Genomic DNA, 27,408 nt, shown 5'->3' with positions numbered 1-27,408 from the left:
ATACCTCACCAGTGTTTTAAGCTAAGGGGTAAACAGCTTTGGTCTTATTAGCCCAGCTTGACCTTTTCTGTCAGTCTCGCAATCACAAACTTGGCAAAGGAGAGAAAAAAAAAGCTTAAAAACATTTGCATTCTTCCTCTTACATTCTTAAAGTATGTATTGAAATCTGTACTGTGAGGAAAGTCAGTTCCTTTAAACAGTAGGATTCTTCTTGAAGAAACAATTAACTATTTTTTAATTTCAATAGAGAAACAATACTGGCAAATATGAGTAAGAAAAGGCAAAAAAACCCAAAAAAAACTGGAATGACAGAATGCGACAAAGAAGCAAACATGGGCAAAGGTAGAAGAGCTTAACTGAATTTCTCAGGAACATGTTGTTTAGAACAATACCTTTTTTTCTGTAGCGAAATAAAGAAACAAACCTCAATTTTATCTTCTCGCTCCTCACAGACTGGAACTCTCTTCCTCTTCTGCCCTCTGGTTCTCTATTTAAAAAAAATAAATTAAAAATCCGAACGGTAAGGTAAATGGTTGAAATGGTAATGCCATACAAAATACAAAACAATACAATATAATTTTAAGAAAAAATTAAGACATTTTTATTTCTGGGTGGGTCAAAGCCTTGTCTGACACCTTATAGCTTGATTTTTCTCTGCTGAAATCCAGATCAGAGAAGAAATTAATTTTAGTAATCCAGGTGTTGGTTGCTTTATAAAAGGCTTTCAAGCAATGTGGCATTCTTGGTTCATTTCATTTGCCTTAGATTGTGTCCTTGAAGGAACAGGAAGGGGCTGCCAAAGGTAGCTTGAAGAAGAGACATTGTATAACATGAAGACATGGAACTCAAAGAGTCTTGAAATGAAATCTATGGAAGAGTACTGAAATGACAAACACGTGTCTTCCTACACCCTTGGTGGTTTGTGGACTGATCTGGCTAGGTCCTGGTTCGGTTCTGAGCTTTGGCCCCTGTGGGGGCGTGGTCATGGAGGGTGGGGTAATCCTTCCCTACTGCTTCCAGGTGAGCATTGCTGCCCAGGTACAGGTCTTGTTTTTCCAGGGAGCGCGGCTGGATGTTCTGTCGTGGTCATTGACCCACTCTCTCAGGAGTGGTGGTCTTGGGTTTCTTGGACCTCTTCTGCGTGGGAGAGTGGTGGGGGTAGGGGGCTCGGGACTCTGCCAAGTCCTGGGCAATTCTTGGTTGCTAGGGTGAACAGCCTCTAGCGGGGTTGGCTGCCTCTCGCCCTTTGGCAATGGGCACCCCATCTGAGGTCTACCTCCTGCTCAGACAGACGCGCAGTTGTCGACAAAATGTGCAGCCTCAGGTCTTCGGTACTCTTGGGGCCTGCGGATGGGTTGATCTCCCTGATCTATCTCTATCTGCCTTTGGCTCCTTGGGGCTGTCATTGCGGCTTCCCACCCTTATTATCAAATACACTTCGTGACAAAGTCACATACACAGACACTCAGTTTCGCTCAGACCCACACACACACACACACAAACAAACACACACACACAACAAGAAGACTGTTGATTTATGTATCTGTGCATTTTCTAATTTTTGTGTACCAGTTGCTGTATGTTTTGTTTTTTGTTGCAGCAGTTGACAGTACGGGGTCTCATCATTATCTAATTATAGTCATAGACAAACACAATTGTTTCTATCAGTATCTTCCCTTGTCTTTATTAAACAAACTGGGTATCTATTCACAGTCCAGGCTGTATTATAACAGTGACCATAAACACATAACAGTAAGGAGATGCATCACTATGGATGATATAATGATTAACATCCTTTTGTCTTTCCACTCAAGCTGAGAGAGATAAAATTCCTGGCACATGGAAACTTTATGTCATTATTGTTTCTCCTCTTTTAAATTTTACATTGGGTCAGTGTCAAATGTGCCAAAAAGGAGACATATGCTGTTACTTTTTTCAACAAGTCATGGACTGGAACTTTACATATATAGCATTTTTGAAATATCTTATTTAATTATATATATTATATTATCACTAAATCATGGCATTTCAAATTATTTTCATTTAATTTAAATGCATTGGTTAGGATTTCAGATATGCGTTTACCTTCGTAAGATATTTGGTCATATCGTAATAATTTTATTAAGTTATGCACTTTGTTATATTTATGTTGTGTTTAATCTTGTTTTTTTAATGTCTGCTACAACGAGAAATTGGTATTAATGTTCAAAGTTTGTTAAAGAAAGATGTTTTGGAAAAAGGATTAATCTGGGTTCATTAATCATCTCATTTGGCTCTCTATGTACGTATTACATTAGAAGCGCTGCAAAAAAAAAGAAAAAAATATCAATCTGCCTCTATGTATATACACACACACACATATATATATATATTCGGTACGTATATGTATCGAACAATACAAATTTTTTAATTTATTTTATCAACTTTTCTTCTGACGATGCTGTCTGTGTTGAGAGCTCAGTGGATCTGCGTTCGACTACTCTGCCTAGGCTGCACTGTCGAGTGCAGATCCACTGAGCACAGCGGAAGCTAGCAAGAAAGAAGCTAAGCTCATTGCAACATGACAACTGCCTCAACGCTAGCCGAAATTGAACCTCCCCCACCCTCATTCAGATCTGGCGTTTGGAACCATCTTGGTTTTCATGTGAAGAATGACCCTGATGGTAAGCACGTCATGGACAAAAGTAAAACATTATGTCGGATGTGCCACGCAATGCTCAATTGGTGGGAACTAGTGCGTTAGCGGAGTTAGCTTGTTAACATGTTGACGCCTTCCAGCCCCACGCACGGGGCGATCCGCGGTAGCTCGTTAACGGAGATTTTTTCCGCGTTATGGCGTTAATGTCATTTTAACGAGATTAATGCTGACAGCACTAGTGGGAACACAACGAATATGACTGCACATTTACGCTGACATCACCCTAGTGCAAATACAAGTAGAAGCAGACATAAACAACAAGCACGCATGCTACAAACTTTACCCGAGTCATTTAGACAGCCGTTAGCACATGATTCTCTTTATGGGGACCTGATATGTTTAATATGCTGCTGAGAATATAGCCCAGAAGAAGCGTATAGTATAGCTTTTATTTTGGAAAGAGCCATTTCTCTGTAATAAACTCTCTTTTCCAAAGATGAGTGATTTCACGATCATATAGATTTTTTTTATTATTTCAGCAACATTAAATTTAAAAACTGTACTTGGGAGATGGGTGGTGTCGTAGGGTGTCTTGCATTGAAATCTGCTGCAATGACCCAGTTACTGTGTTCACCAGATATCAACACAATTTCGATCCGCTCCTCACGTGTTAACCTATTCGACATGTCAATGGCTGTGAACAAAGAAAAACTTGTAAATGACTCATGAAAGAATAAAGTTACGTTGAAACCAAGCACACCATTGTTTTTCTTGTGACATTACCAATAAGTTTGATGTGTCACATGGCCCTCTTCCTATTGAAAAAACAAAAGTTGTATCCAAGATGGCCGACTTGTAAATGGCCACCATGGTCACCACCCATCTTGAGGAGTTTACCCCCTCACATATACTAATGTGCCACAAACAGGACTTTAATATCACCAACCATTCCCATTTTATTACATTGTATCCATATAAATGGCCCACCCTGTAGATATACATATATGTATTTCTTCTACATAAAATGAAAAGTATTCTACTTTCACATAGAAATAATTTTCATACAGTTTCTTCTTGGGGGCTAATTCAATTAACTTAGAAGGAAAAAACTTCATTCAGAGGGGGTGTTACTAAAAAAAATGATAAGGTTTAGACTGTGAGCCAGCCAAGTAGATGAATTAAATGCTTTTATTTCGCAACTTCATTCACAGCACTGTTGGTAAACCCTTAAGCTACATTGGAAGCAATGACCAGAAACCAAAGATGGTGACTAGAAAGCAAAAAAAGCGAATGATATTCCATGACTTCAAGCGACTACGGATGAAATACCCGTGGATGCCACAAAGTGGACAAGCATAGAAATAAACCTTTCTGGTGTCCATTATTCTCACAGAAAAAAGGATACCATAAGTTGAATACGAGTGTGAGAAAACAGAAAACACCTTATTTCAAGCAAATGTCTGAGCTGCTGGAGAGAGTTTAAAAGGGGAAGAAAAATTGACAACATATTTAAACAGATTGTGAAAACAATCCCATCTGTCGCCTTTGGCTCAGCACCACTTGCCAGATGGAGCACTTATCATTAAGAATGTTAACTGCAAGATTGCTGCCAATTGGCTCCTTCATAGTTCCTTTTCTCCTGTGAGTGAAGTACCAAATAAAAGGCTTGACATTATTTAATAATTTTTGTATTAAAGTAGTGCCAGTTAAAGTAATCTATAAACCCAGGGAGAACAGAGTGTAGCTGGATCAGCTGAAAAATGTTCAGCCACATAGCATAGCTACTCTCAGGCTCTGCTCAGGTGAGGAAATTAAAAATGTGGGCAGTTCATACGTCCCAGGCAAAATCAATCTTTAATTAAGTACATCAGTGCATCTTTAAGAAGCATGAATTATTGCACAGGATTAGAAAAATTAACAGAGCATAAGAAGACACGCTAATTTCAATTTGCCACCTTTTTTCATTTGTCCACCTTTTTCCGTAACTCAGGTAAAATTTAGGTGAAGGCGTCATTACAACAGCTTCAGTGTTCTATTTCTAACTTAAAGAACAACTGACTGTTCTTTAAGTTATACTTTGTAATTATAAATATACACTGATTGGTTTGTAATTAGGCCTTCCAACAAATTAATGTATTCTCACAAAACTAAAGTTTTGTGAGAAAATATTAATTTGTGTCTGCACCTTCGACTCATGATATGAAGGATCATTTATCACCAAGGAAGGGGTCCCCTTCACCAAATAAGCAAAAATGTAAAGGAAAGAGGCAGCATGACTGTTGTTTTGTATTAACCGGTGTCACAGATTAACTAGTGTTGATCAAACAGATTGGTTGTAGAATTGCTTCTCAGGAGCCACTACCAACAAAGCAGGAATGTGGTGAATATTTTCTCTTTACAAATGTGTGATGAACCAAAGATTTGAACCAAAATTTTGATTCATCAGTCCATAAAACCTCCTTCCAGTCTTCCATTGGCAGTGTTTCATGGCCCAGGCAAGCCTATATGTCTTATTATGACGTCTTAGCAATGGCTTTCTTGCTGCAACTCGTCCTGTCAAACCTGCAGCTGGAAGTCTTCTCTTCGCAGTTGAAACTGAGTCTTGCTTACTACGACCACTATTAAGCTGTGCTTGAAGCTGTTGTCCTGTGAGCAGCCTATCGCGCAAGCTGTTAACTCTCAGAAACTTGTCCTCTGATTTAGTTGTGGCTTTGGGTCTGTCAGACCTTTTCCTGTTAGTTTGTTTCTGAGAGACTTTTGATGGTGAAGAAAACTGTACTTACAGGCACCTTGATGTTCTTTGCAATTTCTCTGTAGGAAACACCTACATGTTATGATGGTCTGTCTCTCTTCCATTGTTAATTGCCTTTTTCTCACCATTTTTGTAGCAACACACTACTTTCTGCAGTACAATACTGTAGTTTTCAAGGCTTGATCAACCTCTATTGCTGAGGAACAGCTTTAGCGCATCGCCGGAGCACCACTTCCTGCCATAAAAGACATCTACAGGAAGCGGTGTCTGAAAAGGGCTGGGAAAATCATCAGAGACCCCAGTCACCCATCACATGGACTCTTCACCCTCCTGCCCTCTGGGAGGCGCTACAGGAGCCTCCGGACTAAGACCACCAGGTACCGGAACAGCTTCTTCCCCACAGCTGTCAGACTCCTGAACTCTGCCTCCTGACATCTGACCCACCTTAACACATGGACTGAACATACACACACCCACAATGGACAACTGTACCCTCAAACACACAATAATAACATGGACTGAACCACCACTCACAACCACTAGCACTTTATATAGATACTGTAGAAATTATCCACATATCTAATTTATCTTAACTGCACTACTGTATAGCTCTGTAAATAATCATTCTGTACATACGATAATTTTTAACCCTACAACTGTTTACAACTTGCATAGTTCTACTTAATGACCTTGTAGTACCATATCACCCTATTAGAGCACTTCGCTCTCGCTCTGCAGGCCTACTTGTTGTTCCTAGAGTATTTAAAAGTAGAATGGGAGGCAGAGCCTTCAGTTTTCAGGCCCCTCTTCTGTGGAACCAGCTTCCAGTTTGGATTCGGGAGACAGACACTATCTCTACTTTTAAGATTAGGCTTAAAACTTTCCTTTTTGCTAAAGCATATAGTTAGGGCTGGACCAGGTGACCCTGAATCCTTCCTTAGTTATGCTGCAATAGACGTAGGCTGCCGGGGGATTCCCATGATGTATTGAGTTTTTCCTTTCCAGTCACCTTTCTCACTCACTATGTATTAATAGACCTCTCTGCATTGAATCATATCTGTTATTAACCTCTGTCTCTCTTCCACAGCATGTCTTTTATCCTGTCTTCCTTCTCTCACCCCAACCGGTCGCAGCAGATGGCCCCGCCCCTCCCTGAGCCTGGTTCTGCCGGAGGTTTCTTCCTGTTAAAAGGGAGTTTTTCCTTCCCACTGTCGCCAAAGTGCTTGCTCATAGGGGGTCATATGATTGTTGGGTTTTTCTCTGTATCTATGAAGCGCCTTGAGGCGACTTTTGTTGTGATTTGGCGCTATATAAATAAAATTGAATTGAATTGAATTTCTGTATAACTGTATATCTCAGATTTCTGTAAAGTTATTTATTTCATATTTATATCCTGTTCATAGCCTGTACATAGCTTGTACTCACTACAGCCTGTACATACCTATAGTTATAGAATATTCACAACATACTTCATACCATGTACATTATAACATACCATAATAGACCCATTTCTGTAATATACTTACATATCTATATTATTGCTAATATATATTGTAATATATCTATATCACTAAAGCACTTCTGGATGGATGCAAACTGCATTTCGTTGCCCTGTACCTGTGCATGTGCAATGACAATAAAGTTGAATTCTATTCTAATTCTATTCTAAATTGTTAATCTATGTTGTGTTCCCTGAAAAAGGCCTTTTTGTATAATTCTGTCATTTTTCACTTTTGGTTAACCTTACCTTTAAAACAAACAAACAAACATTTGTACCTTTGTACCATTTCAAACTATTCATTGGACTTGAACGACATGAACTGTAATAAATAACTGGAAAAATTGGGGTGTTCTAAAACTTTTGACTGGTAGTTTATATTTGTCAAAGTTACATGCTTCAAAACATTAAACCAATTTTAGCATTAGACAAAAATAATCTGCGTAAATACAAAATCTAGGTTTTCAATAATGATTTCATTTATTAAGGGAAAAAGCTAGCCAAACCTTCCTGGTCCTATATGAAAAATCAACTGCCCCCTAAACCTAAGAGATCGTTGTACCACCCCTGGCAGCAAGGGTCAAGCACTTGTGATAAACGGCAATGAGTCTTTCACATCGATGTGGAGGAACTTTGGCCCACAATTTTTGGCAGAATTGTTTTCATTCAGGCACATTCAAGGGTTTTGTCCCACCAGTCTGCAGAATATTTCCCCAAAAGTCTTGTGTATCATCAAAATGTGTTTTGCCTTGTGTTCATTTTGGCCAGCTATGGAACTCTCCCTTGGATATTTTTTCCCAGTGTACGTCTCATTGCTGAATCAAGAACACTAACTAAGTGAGGCCTGGAGATATTGTTCTGGATTCTGACACCTTATCCAGGAGGTCACGACCCAATGTGTTATTAGAATCATTTTGATAGAAAGTTTGAAAGTTCGCCACAGTTTTTTCCATTTTTGTGGATAAGGGCTCTTACCTTGGTTTCCCTGGAGTCCCAAAGCCTTAGAAAGGACTTTGTAACCATTTCCAAAATCGCAAATGTCAATGATTTTGTTTCTCATCAGTTCTTGCGCTTGTTTAATTTTATCAGACAGGTTACACTTGAATTACTTCTCAGTTCAAGAGTTTTGACAGCAATCAGGGTAGGGTGCGGATAGTGAAACTGATATTCACTGTGATTAATCATAGTTAATTCATTTTAATGAAGTCACTCGTTGTTACAACCCTGTTGACAACAGCCAGCTTCGTAGAGGCCACAAAGGTGACATTTAGGTCTTTAGGTCGTGGCAAAATTCACTTTTTTTCTCCTTTCATTGTTTATTTTGTTTTTGTTTTGTTTGGAAAGGAGATTGTGTCAAAGTCACATGCACTCTACTGGAAGCTGGGCACAGTTGGAATCCTGCAATCTAAAGTGCCTTTATAAAGTGCCTTAAAGTGCCTTTATTTATAGGTACAGCTATTTTTTCTGTCACTTTCAGTTTTTATATGTTTCAATGATGAAAGCTTCTGCTTTAAAAAAAACAAAAAAAAACGGTTGCTTGTTATTACATAATAGTTCACAAGCAGTGCTGGATTGAGTTTTAGGATCTTCTAAACTAAAATAAACAGGATGAAATAATTTGGAATTTATTTTGGGTAAGTCCTATATTATTCCCATGTATAGGCAGATTGTGGTTGTGAATTGCTCCTGCATGAAACTCAGTGTGAGAACTTCACATGGTCTTCAGTAATCAAACATACGTAGCTATGCAGCATTAAAAAAAAATGGGTCTCATTGGCCGACTTTAAAAGGTTTTCCTCCAGTACACATTACTAACTACAAGCTGCAAGACTTGTAGTTACAAGCTGCAAGACTTGTAGTTACAAGCTGCAAGACTTGTAGTTACAAGCTGCAACACTTGTAGTTACAAGCTGCAACACTTGTAGTTACAAGCTGCAACACTTGTAGTTACAAGCTGCAACACTTGTAGTTAGGTGTCATTTAGCGGTGTTAAGCCTATTGCCAAAGGAAAATGTCTGTGTATACAAACACAGACACACACACACTTGAGCCATTAAGGCCAGCAGGAAGTCAATTTGCCAGTCCTGATAAATTGAAACATGGCTTTAGAGAAGTGCCAGTGCTCTCTGCCTTCATAAAAGCATTAAAAATGCAAAGCAGGGGGCTTTCAGCAGCTGCCATTGCTCACCTTGAATTTGAAGATAAATACTGCACTGAAATGCCTAAGTGGCTGGGGCTGCAAGGAAAATCAGAAAGCAGCTTAATCCTCAAGATCTCCAGCAGTGTTCTCGGCACATGTCTGGGGATAACTGCCACTGTGTTCTAACTAGAGATGGACCGATCCGATATTACGTATCGGTATCGGTCCGATACTGACCTAAATTAATGGATCGGATATCGGAGAGAAATAAAAAATGTAATCCGATCCATTAAATATCAAAAAAGCACCTCACAAAACTTGCGACATGGCGTAACTCGGCTCATAACCGTAGCACGTTGGAGCTGTATGCATCACGTGATAGAGCGTCTGTGGCGTGCGAGACCTGTCAGCGGTCTGGTTGAGTATTTGTAGCCTCGCTACCAAACCGGCATTTCATCTCTGAGAAAGTTATCCAAGAGAGAAGTAAAGCAAGTGTGTAAGTTCATCTCTGAATGTTTGTAAAGCATTCCAGCGTTAAGCTTAACAACCAATATATGGCGCGACTGCCTCTTCTCTCTCCCTCCCTCTCCTGTTGCTACTTCAATCGTGAAACTGATTAATGATCAGCTGATCGGCTTTTCTGTCGCGAGTCCGTCTCTCTTGTTTGTTTATCGCCCACTTCGTGCCAGAAAGAGGAAACCAGCGGCTGAACAACAGCAGCACGTTTAAGATAATCTGTTGTTAGTAGAGCTGGGCGATATAAGATTTTTTCATATCACGATATGTTTTTTTCATTTCAGGCGATAACGATATATATCACGATATAAGCCAAATAACTATATTTGTAAGATTTAAATGTGCCGTTGCTCACAAGTAAAATGTGAAATAATCAGCAGCTTGTTTTGATTTAAATATTCATTTCCCATAATAAGTTCAACAGGGTAGATGTACTTAAGGAACATGAAACCTTTTCAGATAAATAAAGGCAAATATTGCAAACTACACAAAAGGCAGCCGCTAAAGCGTTTAAGTTTCAAAATAGAACAAACAAAACAGACTACTAAATTGTCAATTCCACTTAGAAACAAAATATTAATTCTAAAAATAAATCTTAGTCAATTTTGTCAAACTAACTTTTGTCAATATCAAATAAACTGAGAACTAAAAGGAAATTCTCAATCTCTCCTAGTTGTATAGCTTAGCTTTTCAAACAGTTTTAACAGTTACTTTATTCTGACAAAAGCCAAATGAAGAATTAGCGCTTCCAGTCAGAGACTGAGCATGCACCGCTTTATTGTATTTCCAGACTTTCTTTCGGCACAATTTACAGTGCGCACTACTCTGTTTTTTGTCAGACTTGAAATAGCCGAAATACCGTCACACTACAGAACTTCTATGGCTCTTCCGTTCGACAATCTCTCCGGCATTGGAACCATCATCTGTTTTCTCTTCGGTAACCTTCGGTCACGCTCTCGGTTGATTTTTCTCTAGTCGGCACACTCATTTCCTCCATTACCCGGGCGGCACGGCGGCTGGCTGCTTCCCAAACAAATACACATGTGCGGCTTGGCACTTGTGCTGTACGTAACAAGTCACGTGACGTGACGCTGCGGCTGTGATTGGTTTGGCTCTGCGCTACTTAATTTGGATTGGCTGTTCTTTCTTTTTTTTTTTTTTTTTTTTTAAGAGGACAAGAGCGGTGAGGCCTATCGCAATAGTTTAATTTTTCTATCGAGAAAAAGTTATTTTGCAATACATATCGTTATCGTTCTATCGCCCAGCTCTAGTTGTTAGAATTTATTTAAGATTACTTTCTACACCAGGATCTTTTTCTACGTAGCTGACGGCTGGTAACTGTGCAGGGGTGGATCTAGCAAAGTTTAGCCAGGGGGGCCGATAGGGCATGAACAGGGAAAAGGGGGCACAAAGACATACTTTTCTTTCTTATTCTCATTTAAAATGTCTAGCTTTTAATAAATAATTATCTGACTTTTACACCCAAAGTTTTGATCTGATGTAAAATGTATAGAAGTCCATTACTGTATATAGTAACTATTAAGTCTAATATACCCTAGTAAGCTATAGTACTTTTTCCATCTGTGCAGTCTGCAATTCTGTTGAAGAAAGATGTTGAATCTATTTAATTATTCTTGAAAAATAATTGATTTCTGTGCATTTTTTTTCCACACTGCATCAAATTAAAGTTGATTACGTCGATTAAGCATCATGAGGTGGAGGGTGGTTCCCTATTTTTTTTTTTTTTTTTTTTTTGCTGGGAGTTTGCAACCCTATTAGTTAGGTTGCTTACTCTTTAAAATACCAGAATAGGGAGGATGGAGTAGGTTTAAGTTTATTAGATTGATCAGTATTGCTGAAATGAAATATTTTGGGTGCAGTGTAGTTTTGCATAAACGTATAACAGAATAGCTTTAGTGGGGTTTTTTTTGTTTTTTGTTTTTTTAAACTTGAGTATGAACTTATACAAAATGCAGCAAGATATTAAAAAAACAGTTTTATTGATTAAAAAACACAATCGGATTCATATCGGTATCGGCCGATATCCAAATTTATGATATCGGTATCAGTATCGGACATAAAAAAGTCGTATCGTGCCATCTCTAGTTCTAACATACTCCCATTTCATAGATAGACTTCAGGCTCTTCTCACCACTGTGTTACTGACTCAGCTGGAAGAACCCAATGGAAAATTTTCTTGAATTCCAAGTGAGAACCTCTAGATCACATATTGACTAGAGAAAAAACAATTACTAACAATTCGAGAAGCGGTGAAGGAAGCCATGACATCAGGGATGTCGCTCTTTTGACCTGAACTAACAGCAGAGTTAAACTGGAAAAATACAAGAAACTGTGCATCATTGGAGCAACTGAGAAATGCACTGGAGAAATAGACGAGGACATGAACGAAGCGTCTTACCTTGAAGGATGCTACTGATGTAATAATATTAGAAGTGATGGTATTCCAGAGGGTGCAGAAGGCACCTCCAATGTCGCTTTTATAAAAAAATCTGATGAAGTTGGAACTGGCTTGAAAACACTAGGCTGAACCAAGAGTGTGACCTGGGAATAGAGTGAGCACACTGGGCCCTTGCACCAAAGGTGATACACCCGAATCTTATTAGGCTAAATCTCAGGGGTCAAAACTTTGCATTTGCATCTTTTCCATTCTCTAATTTGACTATGCCCCCTAACTTTTATTTGGATTCCCATACTGTCACTCTGATTTTGTTTGAACATTATAGTAGAATGACATTTTAGGAATAGCCATATTCTTCTCTTCTTGTTTTAACCATAAATACTGATGCTTCTGAATCTGCCTCCAAGGTTTGTTTTTTATTTTTTTCTCTTTTCTCACTTAAAACTGGGAACCCCATTTGTTGGCTGCAAGGTTTTGGATTATGCTATTTGTGTTCATTTTGAGGTCTGTGATGATAAATGCACAGTTTCTTTTTTTTTTTTTTTTTTTTTAAAAGATAGCTATCAAAACACTTTAAAAAAAAGAGTTTTCACACACTTTCACATCTTCTAGAAGCAGGAAGAAGAGAGGAGTGGCTATACTGATTTGAAATTCAACATGATTTGAATTACAGTCTGAAATCAGGGACCAAGAATGCAGATGTGTTCTGGTAATGCAGAAAACTTTTAATAATGAAGCAACCCTAATGAGAATGCTAATGAGAAACTTGCCTCACCAGTCTTGAGGGCTGAAATAAATGAAGTCATTTCTTGATTGAACACCAATAGGTCTCCTGACGTAGACGGGCTCCCACCAAAATGGTACAAATCTACAAGGAACCATTTACTCCCAAGAAAACTGTTTTAACTATATTCTGCTAGAGGCTATTGCCAATCCAAACCCCATCCTGGAGGGTAGCTTTTATATCAGTTACACCCATAGAAAGGAAGAACAGACTTGAATGTAAATTGTATAGAATCATCAGATTATAAATTATATGCCTCCATTTCGGCAAAAAGAATCATTAGTATAATGCCTTCTGTAATATATGAGGATCAAGATGATTTAAAAAGAAAAAGAAAAAACAGACAAGCCCATGACAATATAAGAAGAATAGTATGTATTACTGATCAAATTCACAAAGCAAAAACAAATTATTTAATAACTTAGATCAGGGGTCGGCAACCTTTCTGATGACGAGTGCCATCTAAAATTTCCTCAGAAGTCAATGTGCCATATGATTGCATTAGCAATAAATTTAATAACGCTCTATATGAACAGCTACACACTATATAGAACAACTTTATAGAATTATATTTGTTCGCAGATGTTGGCAGCTATCGGCGAATAGTTATCAGCTATTTTGAGACAAAAAAAGACTTTTTATCCATAACAGCAAATGGACTGTACAACAGAAAATGCAAATGCTATTTATGGTCTCCTCACAACAATGATAAGAAAAATAAACTGGGCCAATACGGCATGTTTGTTAATACAGAGACACACATGTTAATGTGATCTCTGGTCTCCCACTCAGAGACACAGGTCTCCGAGTGTCCAGCATTCAGAGGCTACCTGAGGACACTCATGTGAGAGAAAACCTGCTCACACAGATATGTAGAGCCAAATACTGTCAATAAGGCCTCTGCAATGTTCTGAAGACAGTTAAACTTGTCAGGTAGTGATGTCCAGCAGGTGAAAATGCAGCTCCATCAACACGCACAGCTGTGGATTCCAGCTGCGTTCGTAGTTCTGCAAACTTTGACCCCACAGACTCGAGCTTTTCAGTTCAATCAGCTGCATTTCGATGTCCTCTGTGTCCAGCTAGTTAATGTGAGACAAATCCAGCTGCTCATTAAAGCTTTCTGGTTTGATCAGAAAAGAAAACATTGGTCCATACACCTGAAAGTCCTGAAAACACATTGTGAATTCTGTCTCGAGTCTACGGATGTATCCGTGTATTTCTGCGGTGTTGATGCTGTGCTGCGCGGGCAGCTGCTGAAGCATTTGAAGTGTCGAAATGTGGAAATTTCAACATCGCTTGAAAAAACTGCCAGCTAGCAGCGTCCCTCTCACTGGTAGGCTAAGTTATTTTTAACCAATTACAAGTTGAATCTGGTAGTTGGGGTTGTTAGCTAAGATACCGTCATTAAGAAGCGGCACAACTAATGTGTCTATGCGAGCTAATTTGCGATGTGCAGCGCTGGCCCAACCATTTATTTTTTTATGCACCTTCTCAGATTAATTCACTGCGTCTCGTGCCATCAGTTAACCCTTCGCGTGCCAGCTGTGGCACGAGTGCCCAGGGTTGCCGACCCCTGATTTAGATGCTGAGAAACATTTTGATTCAGTCGGTTGGAATTTTCTTTATTTAGTAATGAGTAGATTTGGTTTAGTGAGTAATTCATAAAATGTTTCAATCTTTGTACTTTCCCCCCAATGCAAGAATAAAACTTAACAGTAACCTATTTAGTTATTTTACTTTACAACACGGATGTAGGAAAAGTTGTCCACTCAGCCCAAATGTTTTTAATTCATTCCTTCAGCCACTAGCCCAAGGAATGCTCCAGGAAGGAAGACTAAAGAGTATTCTTAAAGGAGGAAAAGATTACAAACTCTGTTCATATGCAGATGATGTACTGTTCACACTAGCTAATCTGCACTCACTTAAAGATGACTTTATAGACTAGAATATAAGCCTCTCACAATTTCATTGGGGGAAAAAAAACAAGGGTGAAATTCTGAGGGGATGGAGGAGAAGGTGGGGAAGGGGGCATTGCCTTCATTGAGAGAATATAAATTATTTGCTCAATGGCCACTTACTTGTATGTTGGTGCAATCCAAGTAGCCAAGTGGAAAAACATTGATCTTAACCATTATGGTGGAGTGTGAATGTATGTGCGAATAGGTGGATGACTGAATGTAGTGTAAAGCGCTTTGGGGTCTATAGGGACTAAGTAAAGTGCTATACAAATACAGACCATTTACCATTATAATCAATGCTTAGTTGTGTTGATAAAGAAATGAAGGCATCCAGTCAATGGGTAAATCTCTCCCTCAAAATATGCAGAGACTTAGTGAAAATTTTTAAACTACAGGATTAGGTAAAAGTGCTCAAGTGGCCAGCTTATGACCCCGACTTTGTACCAGCAGTACAAGATGGTAGGATCGATTTTAGCACCCTGTGTCAAACGTGGACTGGGAAAATAGGATTTTTATAGATATTTACAAATTCAAGATTAAGGATCAAAAATCTTAAAGAGGTATCACACATTACTCAAATATTTATTGTTGCACCCAATTCTGGGAAGGTGAAAGGGTTAATTGGCATTACTTTACTGAGCAAGGACAACAGTGACTACAGATACAGCGTATTTATTCAATGGGCATATTTAATTGCAGACTTGCTAAACTATATATTTATACCTTTTAAATGCTCTTTGTTCAGGGATTCTATAACTATAACAGAATGTTGAGCCCTTCTATGAAATACTGATATGAATATTTGCTTCCAGCAAAGAAAATAGAGGTTTTGCACACGGAGCAAGCAAGATAGAAGACAAAGTAGAAAGCAATGCTTTCACTCTATGATTATTGCTAACTTATGTTTCTGAACATAAAAACATAAAAGAATGATTTCATTGCACTGCTAATGTTCTTATATATAATGCATAATCAAAAATTAAATGTCAATTTATTGCTGGGTCTTGCAATACCCAGTAATTAATGCAACACAAATGGTTCAGGCAGATAACGCTCTTCTGGCATTGTGCTTAGAACTATTGGTAATCCTTCCTGTTTACGCTTTCCAAATAAATTAATAGTCATAGCGGCAATGATCACGTTGTCTGCCGCTAATCTTAGTATAGCACCCTTTGCGATTTATTTTAATACTCTGGTTCAAAAATGTAGCGCTGTGAAAAGGACACTTCAAATCCAACAAATGGTGCATGTCCCACAAACTGCAGTATTTAGTTAGTTAGTTATAGGTGCAAAAACTTCATGTGCTGACAGGTAGGAGAGAATTAAAATAGAATTCAACCCAGTCTTAATGAGCTACTATGGAAACAGCGCTCCCAACCCCACAGAACTATTGTTTTTTTAACTATGCAATGATAAGATTATTCACAGCTGATAGCTATTTATACAGTTTCTATAGAGTTTTTGTGATTGTGCAATCAAAGTAACATCCTCATGATATGACCGCTCAACCTGAATGTAGGGAATAAACCACACCAAGTCTGTGGGAAGCTGCAGGAGCCATCAGGATGATGAATAAATAAATAAACACTTTAATAATATGATCTGTTAAATATATTAAGTAGTTGTCTTAACAGTGGTTTTACAAATAATTTATAAATTACATGATTTTAAGGAAGTTGCCGGCTGTGAACCACCTGTATTTTTAAACTTTCCTGTGACCTGGTGAATTGCTGCAGTAACTTGAAGGCCAAAACCAACTTTTACACAGCAAAAGAGAGCACAGACTATCATAAGTGGATTCTTTTGTCACAAATTAGGTGACCATTCAAACTGCTCTCCGACCCCTCACAGAAGACCAACGACTTCCAAACTCCAGCCCAAATATCGTCTCTATGTTGGCCGTTATTCTAACGTGCGCGTGTTAAAAGGTGTAGGAATTGACTGACACAAAGTATTTACGGAACAATGTTATAAAAACAATCCTCGTCTTTGTATTTTCCAGAAGTTTATGGCAAAATTAAAATGAGCGATTTTAGCATTTTTTTTTTTTGTCCTCTAATATCCCATTTTCAGGAAGGCGCCATGAGGTTGCTTCGTTTGTTTGCTCATTCCTGTCGCACATTTTCATAAACATCAACCCAGCCCCTATAAAACCCCAAAACAGCTGATAAGAGTTACAAACCCACAGACACTGATCAAGTTAACACTGGTCTAACAGACTTTAATTTGTATGGTTTCAAAGTTAAAAGAGAGCTTGAAAAAACATCCCCCTTTGAGTTACAAGAACTGGACTAAACAATGTCCAAAGGATAACTTTGAAACACCTTCATTAAGCAAAAAGAATACACGATAAAATAAATAGTTGAAAGTTTGGCCTCTCTTAACAAAATTTTGAGAAATAATGGGTCACTCAAGACTTTTCCACAATATAAGAGTTTAAAGAAATCTAAAGAATAAATCAGCCTAAAAGAAGAAATGAAGGACATGCTCATAATTAAAACAGAGGTCTGAAGAGGTAACAACCCAGCAGGCAAAATGAAAAATTAAGTTCTACCAGTCTCAGAAATAATCTCCACATCTGGTTTGGGATCTATGAGGAAGCTTATATGCAAGTATAATATTTTTCTGTATTTATTTATCTTATTTTTTGTTCAAAATGTATCTATTTATTCGTTTAGTTTGAAATGGATGAATGAAGGACTGTTTATTTGAAATAGTTTTGGTGATTTGCAGTATAAAAAGTCTGAATGATCAAATTAACTGTAAAACTAAAATCTATCAAAAGAATTGAAATGAAAATGAAATTCAATTAAATTCAATTCAATTTAGCGGCTGACTGTTAGCTGACTGCTAGCTGAAAGCGGCAATTTTGAGTGATTGTCTCTGTGCCTAGAACGATGGGGGAACAATGGGGAAAAGAACTACACTTTGCAATATCTGAGAATGTTTGGCAATCTGTCTGGAAACTACAGTCATCATCTACAAATTACTAGACTTGGAGACACTTTTGTTGTAAAAACATAACATGCTTCTTTATAATGCCTAAACAGAACTCTAAACTGACTAGCAATCACCAGGTTTGCTGGTGCAAGTGTGAACTAGCTCTGGTAGATCATGATTATTTCCAATGTCTTCAGTTCTAATCTCCCTAATAACCTTACAAATCTGTACTTAGGACTTATTCCAGAACTTTTAACTGTACAGATAAATACTTTGTGAAAGTTATGTTACCAACCAGCAAAAAAAGAAATCCTCAAAACGAGCTTTTTATTTATTGATATTATGAAAAATGTGTATATATATATATATTAAAGCAGATGACATATGCTATAAATCTCCAAAAGGACTTAGAAAGTAGGGCTGTACGATATGACAAAATATATTGGATGATTAAATTAAAACAACTAACGTTTCATATTATACGCTATCGTTTGTTTCGTTGCGTCGCAAAATACACTGTTTACAGAAATATTTTTTCATCGTTTGGATGGTCAACACGTGGGTGCAGGCACAGAGAATACCAGCATGGCCAGTGAAGATGAGGCAGAACCAGCCCATATGGAAAAGAAATAGAAAAAACTTATAAAAGACTTGCATCAGATGTGGCCTACTTCATATAGTGAATCATATAAGGCTTATATGATTTAGTCATGAAAGTGGCCAGTTTCATATATTGTTTTAGTAAGTTTTCAAAACATACAAGTTTCATTTATATACTTTTTCTAGGGATCTCATATCTTTTTTTCACTCTTGTATGCTTTTCATACAAGTTTCACACAAGACAGATACAAACTTTATAAGATTTATATATATCTTTTCCATATGGGAGGTAGCTCCAAACAGAAAAAAGCAGTCAAAAAACGAGGGGCTACCTCTGTAGCATGGAAATGGTTTGGTTATGAAAAGTCTGACACGGACCAGATAAAACTGTACTATGCAATTATGCTGCAAACCGGTCCCCACCTCAGACTCAAACACAGCAAATCTCTTCTACCACCGATGCAAAAATCATGTGAAAGAGTATGAAGAGAGTTTACGGATGAGAAGAAAAAAAAGAGCTGCCAGGTGCTCCAAATAAACCTTAGACTCAAACGTTAGAACAGGCTATTCCCCGCAGCACGCCGTGTAATAAATACTCACACAGAAAATGGCGGCCCGAGATTCACAGAATTTACAGAAAATGCACTATTTTGTGATATAAATGCTTCAATCGCTATCAGTTTGACTCTAAAGTGCTGTACTGTATGTTTGTAAGTTTTCTCCCCAACAAACACAACAATGTCGACAAAACGTCATCACCTGTGGGTGCCTTTGGCTTGATTCTATAGTACTGCATTTATTTTTCTACAAGGTTTGAACTTAGAGAGTGTTTAAACAAGAGAGAAAAGTGTGAAAATGTTCCTGCCTGTCTGAGAAAAGTGTATAAAGTGTGTAGTGAGGGTCTTTACAGCCTTAAAACATCTATAATAATTGTAAAAAATAAAGTTGGCTACTTTGCGGATCACTTATCGCAGGTTATTGTTAGAACATAACTAACGCGATAACGAGGGACCACTGTAGTTATATATAGTTAGCTAGTGAAGCAGACTGCAAAACCTTGATGATCACACAATTTTTTTAATTATCTTTTTTTTTTTTTTTTTGCAGACAGGGAATACTGTATATGATTTTGTTGATTTTATCCCAAAATCTCTTGTTTCTTCCTTTTCTGTGCATGTTACCTGTTGTTTGACTGTTTAATTTGGAAAATAGAAGTAAAAGAAAAAAAAAAAACACACACACACACACACACACACAAAACAAACAAAAAAACCAACAACATATGTATATACATACATATACATATACATACATATACATATATAAATAAATATATACACTGATAATAACTTTGTGCCAAATGTGGTCATATCTAATCTGATATTTGTATTTGATTAGAAACGTACAGACTAGTGTCCAGTTTTAATCACAAGGGGCTTAACTTTTTACTTTAGCATCAACACCATCTGGAACCAGAAAGATGAAACCTTAAAAAAAGTAGACCAAGTGACGGGTTGCAGAAAGTCAATAAATATGCCATCTTTTAGCTTAAAAAACAATAAATGAACTGAGCAACATAGTCAAAAGTGTTTAACATTCTGTTTCTTTGGATTACTCACTGTACTTCTGAGCCGACATGCTGGTTTTTAAATTCCTATTTATAACCACAAAATCTATACACATAAACAATGTTATCTTTGCTAGAGATCAGAATTACTGAGACTGAGGATTTTAATGAGTAACAGCACAGACCTACTGCTTTTAAAACATGTCTCTATGAAGCCCATCTGTTTAGTCTGTTCAAACTGGGTTTGTACCTTCCTACTCTTGTTTCTCATCAAATACAGTGAATCAAAAAGGAACAACTTTTTGATTCAAGTTCATTTTCTTCTCTTTTATTATTTTGAGTTCCACCAGGAGAACGTCTGTGTGTTTTTTGTATGCAGTAACACTGTTTATATTGCGCTTGCATGAGATCACCGTGTGCAACGTACTGATAACCTTAGAAGAAGAGGGAACTAATGGGAACGCAAGTTAATTATTTGTAATCAATATGAATGTGTCAGTTAGCCAGTGACAACATGAGATACACTGTAATTAGAGTGGAGGAACAATAGATCATGCAAACCTTTCGCACATTTTAGCTAATATGAGCTGGTTCCAGTGTGTCAGTACACACAGTGCCTCTTACTTGATGTTTCTTGGGCTCTGGTGACATCTCCTGTGGGATGAATTTGATCGGTCCTTTGATCTGCCTCCTGGACCTCTTGGTGCCATCTGGTAACGTCTCCATGGCAATATCAGCTTCATCGCTGCTGGCTTGGTCACACTCAGAGCATTGCCTAAGGAAATTGAAAACGACTTGACTCATTTAATTGAATTAATTTTTATTTTTATTTTTATTTTATTTTTTTTAAATCATACACCTAAATCTTCAGTCTTTAATGTAACGATTAGTTGATTGTGTTTACAAACAGACAATGCGGTGCACATCGCAAATTAGCTCGCATAGACACATTAGTTGTGCCGCTTAAGGACGGTATCTTAGCTAACAACCCCAACTACCAGATTCAACTTGTAATTGGCTAAAAATCACTTAGCCTACTGGTGAGAGGGACGTTGCTAGCTGTCAGTTTTTTCAAGCAATGTTGAAATTTCCACATTCCGACCCTTCAAATGCTTCAGGAGCTGTCCGCTCAGCGCAGCAACTGTTAATATAGAGTGTTATTAAATTTATTGCTAATGCAATCATATGGCACATTGACTTCTGAGGAAATTTTAGATGGCACTCGTCATCAAAAAGGTTGCCTACCCCTGGTCTAGCATAAACACAATATACAGTTCCCTGTTAGTGTAGGAAATGGAAACCAGCCGAGACAGCTCTGAAACATCTGCTTACATCTCGTTGAATTCATTTGCGTAAATCAAAAAAGAGCAGCAGGTCATCTGCCTGTACAGTAAGAATCTGCCCCGCTCACATTAAAAATTATTGCGAGTTGTGCTTCTTTTCTCCATGCTGAGCCATTACAACCGATGTTAGAGTTTCCCACCTGCTGAATGTCATTTTAACCCCTGACTGTTCAGATGTGGAGACAAACTAACACTCTACAACGTAGGCAACAGAAAATAGCTATTTTTTAAAATTATTTTATTCATTGTTTTCTACATAATAGAATCAAGCTGAGTACATTAAGAGTACATTACAATTAGAATGTAGATTTGAATAACATTTGTATTCTAATGTACTTGTATTAATTCAAAAATTAAATACGAAAATATGAATACTGCAGAAGATTTAATTACTTTTGCATAAAAACAGAACAGGTAGAATTGTCATTCAAGGAGCTACTTTTTACTTTTTTACTTTCAGAGCATTTACTTTTTCACTTTTAACTGAGTAAAGAAGTTTAGTATTTTTTAACACAGGTTTTTGTACTTTTGCTTAAGTAAAGAGTCTCAGTAAATTTGCCGCTTCTGGTTATTATAAATCTCTGTCTCTCTTCCACAGCGTGTCTTTGTCCTGTCTTCTTCCCCTCACCTCCAACCAGTCGCAGCAGATGGCCGCCCCTCCCTGAGCCTGGCTCTGCTTGAGGTTTCTCCCTGTTAAAAGGGAGTTTTTACCTTCCCACTGTGGCCAAACTGCTTGTTCATAGGGGGTCATATGATTGTGGTTCTCTCTGCTTTCTCTGAATTATTGTAGGATCTTTACTCTTCTTTTTAATATAAAGCCGCTTGAGGCAGCTGTTGTTGTGTGCTATATAAATAAAATTGAATGAACTGAATTGCACTTAAGGAAATGAGAAATGGGGTTGATGTGTGACTTTCACTATTGACTGTTTTGTGCCAGTTTTATCTCATATGACTCACAACAACGGATGCTGTCAGCTGCTCAAATTAGATCACTTTTCATGGTGTTTAGGGGAGAGCCTCAGGGTCCACTTAAACCCAACTTACCAATAGCTGTTCTTGGTCTTCTTGGGCATTCGTGTTAGTGGTGGCTCCAGGCAGCCCAGGTGGTAGTAGAGCTTGCATGTGTCACACAGTACAAGCAGATGTTGGTCCTGGTTTTTTTTACAAATTCCGCAGCTGCAGAAATACATCAGGTTTCAGTGAGTATGAGAAATAATGAGCATGAGAAAAGGTTGTTGCTTTTTGCTTTATTTTTGTTTTATAACGAAATTTCTCTAACTGTATAATGAATTCCAACAGGAAAGAGCCTCCGTGTTTTACAGATGATACTCACTGATGTATCGCGCTTTTGATCTCCTCTGTACATATTGAAAACAATTTGATTCATCACTCCGTAACACCAGTTGCCACTGATTTTCAGTCCAGTTATGCTATTTAAGTATAACCTCATTTCCCCATTTCCCTTCCTTAAGAAGGGCTTCTTGACAGACACCCATCAAGTGAGACCTTTTCTTATTAGGCTTCAGTAAACAGCTGATGGATCAGCTGAAGGGCCAGATGCTTCTGTTGGGTCCTATGTCAGGTTTTTGTTTCCCTTTTTTTAAAGACTTTCACAGACGTTGTTTATCAGCTACAGGTAGCTTTTAGACCCATCACTTCCACATGCACTACTCCAATTTCCTCAAATATTGTATGGGCACACTTCATCCACACTGAGATATCCCATGTTGTCAGCTCAAGCTGTTTGGGAATCACTGTGAAGTTTTATATTATAGAAGTCTGTCAGACTGTTATCTTTGGTATTTTATAGAAATTTGATTTTGGGTTTAAAACAGAATGATGTCCTTCTTCACTTGCATTAACATGTCTTCAGACCTGAAACTGGGTTTTTCAAGGAACAGCTACTAAATGAACAACTTACACTTGGAAGCGGCTTAAGATGTTTTTCTTGCATAATCAGTCAGTGGATAATCAGGGAACAGATCTCATCTGACCATGAAATTGCTTGTCAGACAACTGTTGCATTTTTAGCCTCTGAAAATATGGACTGAGAATAAATAAAAATGGCAGCCGCCAGTTTTACCCCTCAGTTTCCTAGCAGTTGTACGTATGGTACAAGTTTGAAAATTCTAGGTAACTTCCTTCTGGAGTTATCACAATCACAATATTTTCAGAAAACCTGACCTCTCATCTTAATCATAAAGTCGAGGTAGCTGAAATCCAAACTCATACAAAATCTTTAGTAGTAGATATTAATTTTAAAATTATAGATTGTGAATGCGATAACTCAAGAATGAGGCAAACTTGGGTGTCCACACTGCCCGCCTGCTCACCTACTTGGCAGGGTGACAACAATACCTCATTAGCCTTTTATGGCTAAGGAGTGAAAATGGCTCCAATTCCAAACCAATTAATGCAATGCTTTTGTTAACTCCTTGAATTAAAGCTTTAAGACTGAACAAAAAAAATAAAAATAAAAAATGACTGCGGTGCCCATAGGCAGAATGACAAAAACAAGTATCAAATACTTATTTGAGCTAAATGTATCAGATTCAGATAAATTCTCCTACTTCAAAGCACTGAAGATGACGGATAAAAAACACAATCTTCGTTCTAACATTTTACCCATTTCATTAACCTTTGTCTTTCTTGCTCCATCATGACTCAAAGCTATTGTGTGTTTACCTGTAGAGGATCGCTGGTAGACTAGATGCCTTCCCTTGGGTGCCTCCTTCCTTCTTGCTGGGCTTCCTTTCTTTTGGGGCCTTCAAGATTGGTGGAGTATTTAATTTCTACCAAAAAAAAGAAAAAAGAAACACACACACAAAAAGTTTGATGAATATATATTTAATATACATGAAAAGTAACTTATACTTCACTGCGAAGTAGATTTTATAAAAACTAAGACAAATAAGATTTTCTTTGAAAAAGGAATACACAGCTCATTATAGTATTCAAGTCAGTTAAATTTCTGAAATATTGATGTAGTCAGTTAAGTAGCAGGGGGTTCCCAGATGCTTTGAAAATGAACAACATTTGCACTAGAATGGCAAGAATGAGACAACCCCCAAAACAGAAATGGTTTTTCATATTTTTTTCCCCCCAGTTTTTCAACTCCAGGAGTTGGGCTACTTGTAGCCCAACAAGTATCTGTTTGCAGTGGGTCCTGCAAGCAGATACTTCAGAGGTTTCCCTTAGGCAGTATTATTAGAAGGGAGAGCTTACATTTTCATTGTAATACAGATGATATCCTGGTATCTACAAAGCCATATGATGGACCTCACTCAGTTAAATCCAAGAAATATCTTGAAGACATAAAGACTTGGATAACCTCTAATTTCTCTCCTTCTAATTGCAGATAAAACTGAGGTTATTGTACCCTACCCTTATTGTACTAGTTAGAAAAATTGTGCCCAGACTTTTAGTAACACTTTGAGAACCAGGACATGTCCTTCAGTGCATAGGGTAGCATACATTTTCACTGCTAGGCAGATGATACACAGCTTCATTGATCACCAAAGGATGTGGCAGAAATCTCCTAAACGCATAAAGACAGATGACCTCTAATTTTCTGTTTCTAAATTCAGAAAATAAAAATATTGTGTCTAACCAGATGCTTATTCTGGATAGCAATACCTTTGCTTCTATTTACACTGTGAGGGATTTTGAGCAGGATGTGCCCTTCATTGTGCATACTGAACAAATATGTAGAACTGCTTTCTTCCATTTACTTTCTTCCAGTATCTCTAAAATTAGAAATATCCTGTCTCAGAGTGATGCTGAAAAACTAGTTCATGCATTTATTACTTCTAGGCTCGACTACTGTAATTCATTATTATCAGGATGTCCTAAAAAGCCTTCAGTTAATCCAAAATGCTGCAGAAAGAGTACTGTCAGGGACTAGAAAGAGAGCGCAGTTTGCCCATACTGGCTTCTCTTCATTTGCTCGGTGCTAAATACTAAATAATATTGAATTTAAAACCTTTGTCATCACATACAAGGTCTGGCTGCTGGAGGCTTGCCATGATGCACTGTTTCTTCTTCAATCACCTTTTTTCACTCTCCATGTGTTTATAATCCACTCTGCATTTAATCAGTTATTCTTAATCACAATTGATCTTGTGTCCCATGTCCCTCCATACCACCAGTCTTTACCATGGTGATGGTGTCCAAGTGAGATTTGCGGAGATATGGGCACCCAGAAACCTGAAGGTGAAGACAGATTCAACCCGGACTCCATTTATGATGAGAGGGGTCCAAGATACGTTTTCGTTTTAAGGACATTCAGCTTCGTACCCATTTTCTGAGCACCAGCAGTTCAAATTCTCTACCTCCACCCTATACACTGTCTCATCTCCATCAGAGATGAACCCAACAACATGGCCAACCTGGTTGGTCTTAAACCCGAGCAAAAAAGTTATTGAGCTCCTCTGCTAGTATAAGACTGCTCTCAGGCATCCGCCCGCAACAGAATGACAAGCTCCCAATGTTTTTTTTTTTGTTTGGTTTAAATGAAAACTTTCCTTTTTGCTAAAGCATATAGTTAGGGCTGGACCAGGTGACCCTGAATCCTCCCTTAGTTATGCTGCAATAGACGTAGGCTGCCGGGGGATTCCCAAGATGCATTGAGTTTTTCCTTTCCAGTCACCTTTCTCACTCACTATGTGTTAATAGACCTCTCTGCATTGAATCATATCTGTTATTAACCTCTGTCTCTCCTCCACAGCATGTCTTTTATCCTGTCTTCCTTCTCTCACCCCAACCGGTCGCAGCAGATGGCCGCCCCTCCCTGAGCCTGGTTCTGCCGGAGGTTTCTTCCTGTTAAAAGGGAGTTTTTCCTTCCCACTGTCGCCAAAGTGCTTGCTCATAGGGGGTCATATGATTGTTGGGTTTTTCTCTGTATCTATGAAGCGCCTTGAGGCGACTTTTGTTGTGATTTGGCGCTATATAAATAAAATTGAATTGAATTGAATTGAATGACCCCTGATGGTACTATTTTTGTCAATATTGGAGATTGTTTTTGAAAATGGAAACAAAGGTTATCACAAGAAGTATGAGAGTCATAACTTGACAGAGAAAAGCCATGTGGGTCTGAGCCATTCAACTGAGCTAATGTTAGCCACAGCAGGCATGGATACAGCTGAGCCCACACTCCTGAATATCCTGAAAGAGCTTTGTGACTTCAGAAAAGATAACAACGAACAATATGCGGATATTAAACGTGGGGTTAAGAAGGCAGAAGGAGGAATCTAAGAGACCGAGACAGTGCTACAATCGGCATCAACACTAGTTATGAAAGAAGAGGTTCTTTGGAGAGCATGACAGAAGGAAGAGGTGTTTTATGAAGGGGTCGTGGACTCACCTATGTAAGGATGCCGCCAAAGCAACAAGAGAAATGGTGACAACACTGTGGCTAAAACCTACAGCCACCCCAGATCAAGAAGAGATCCACTTGAGAAGCTTCAGGTGTTCAGGAGAGATATGATGATGACTGAAGATCTCGGATTGTTTTACAAATCTGATATTTTAGTAAGACTGGTGATTCCTCTCTGGAAACATGACTATGGAGACATTATATAATAATATGTGTTCAACAAAATTTCATGCTAAATGGAAAGACATTGAACTCTCAATGATGAAAGACCCACCAACCCAAGCAATTTTAGCTCATACGAATTTAGATATACATCTTGAGATGACTGAAAACCCATGAATCAAAAGTCATCGTCTGATGTGTTTTTTCATAACTCCAAAGCAAATGGTACATCTTGACACAGGTACATTGAACTGTTGGAGGTTATGTCGGGTATTGGCACATATTTTGGGACAGCCCAAATATTAAACTCTTATGGCTCAACAAAGCTTTAATCAGTATATTTAAGGTAAATAATATTCCTTTAGAATTTTCCACCATATTCTTGGGAAATTCAGATAATTTGCAGGACCTAATAAATAAATATCTTTGGGTTGGTCAGTTTAATTAAGCCTCTAGAGCCAGACTTTGTTGAAGTCTCTGCTGTTTGAGTAAAATTCCTTATCCCTTTTGGGCTTAGCATCAGGGGAAAATGTAAACAATGTTAACTATAGCCACCATTAGTTCACGAGGTAGATATAGGGTCTGAATTTAATTGACATGGCCTTTAAGTCCGGTAAGCAATTACCATCTATAATTCTGTGGTTATGTCAAGAGACCTGGAGTATATAATCACAGAACCCCCCACCCCTTCCAAAGTCTTTGTTGCAGTCCTGGAAC

General features: G+C 38.0%; 1 protein-coding gene across 7 annotated transcripts in view; it reads right to left on the bottom strand.

The window, feature by feature from the left end:
* The window catches only part of phf14 (PHD finger protein 14), a 156,076-nt gene that overhangs the window by 81,139 nt on the left and 47,529 nt on the right, over positions 1–27,408 (bottom strand). For 6 of the 7 annotated variants that reach the window (XM_084918817.1, XM_084918818.1, XM_084918816.1 and 3 more), the window contains exons 12-15: positions 23,841–23,947; positions 22,200–22,331; positions 20,437–20,587; positions 425–487 (exon numbers count right to left, since the gene is read on the bottom strand). In XM_084918817.1, coding sequence (XP_084774943.1) covers positions 425–487; positions 20,437–20,587; positions 22,200–22,331; positions 23,841–23,947 — 453 coding nt within the window. The remainder of the gene's footprint in view (positions 1–424; positions 488–20,436; positions 20,588–22,199; positions 22,332–23,840; positions 23,948–27,408) is intronic. The other variant, XM_084918819.1, reaches the window with a different exon arrangement.

Source organism: Perissodus microlepis, chromosome 22 (genome assembly GCF_051167445.1).
Source record: "Perissodus microlepis isolate ML-2025 ecotype Zambia chromosome 22, ASM5116744v1, whole genome shotgun sequence".
NCBI classification, from domain to species: Eukaryota; Metazoa; Chordata; class Actinopteri; order Cichliformes; family Cichlidae; genus Perissodus; species Perissodus microlepis.
This window is presented reverse-complemented; position numbering and strand designations above follow the sequence as displayed.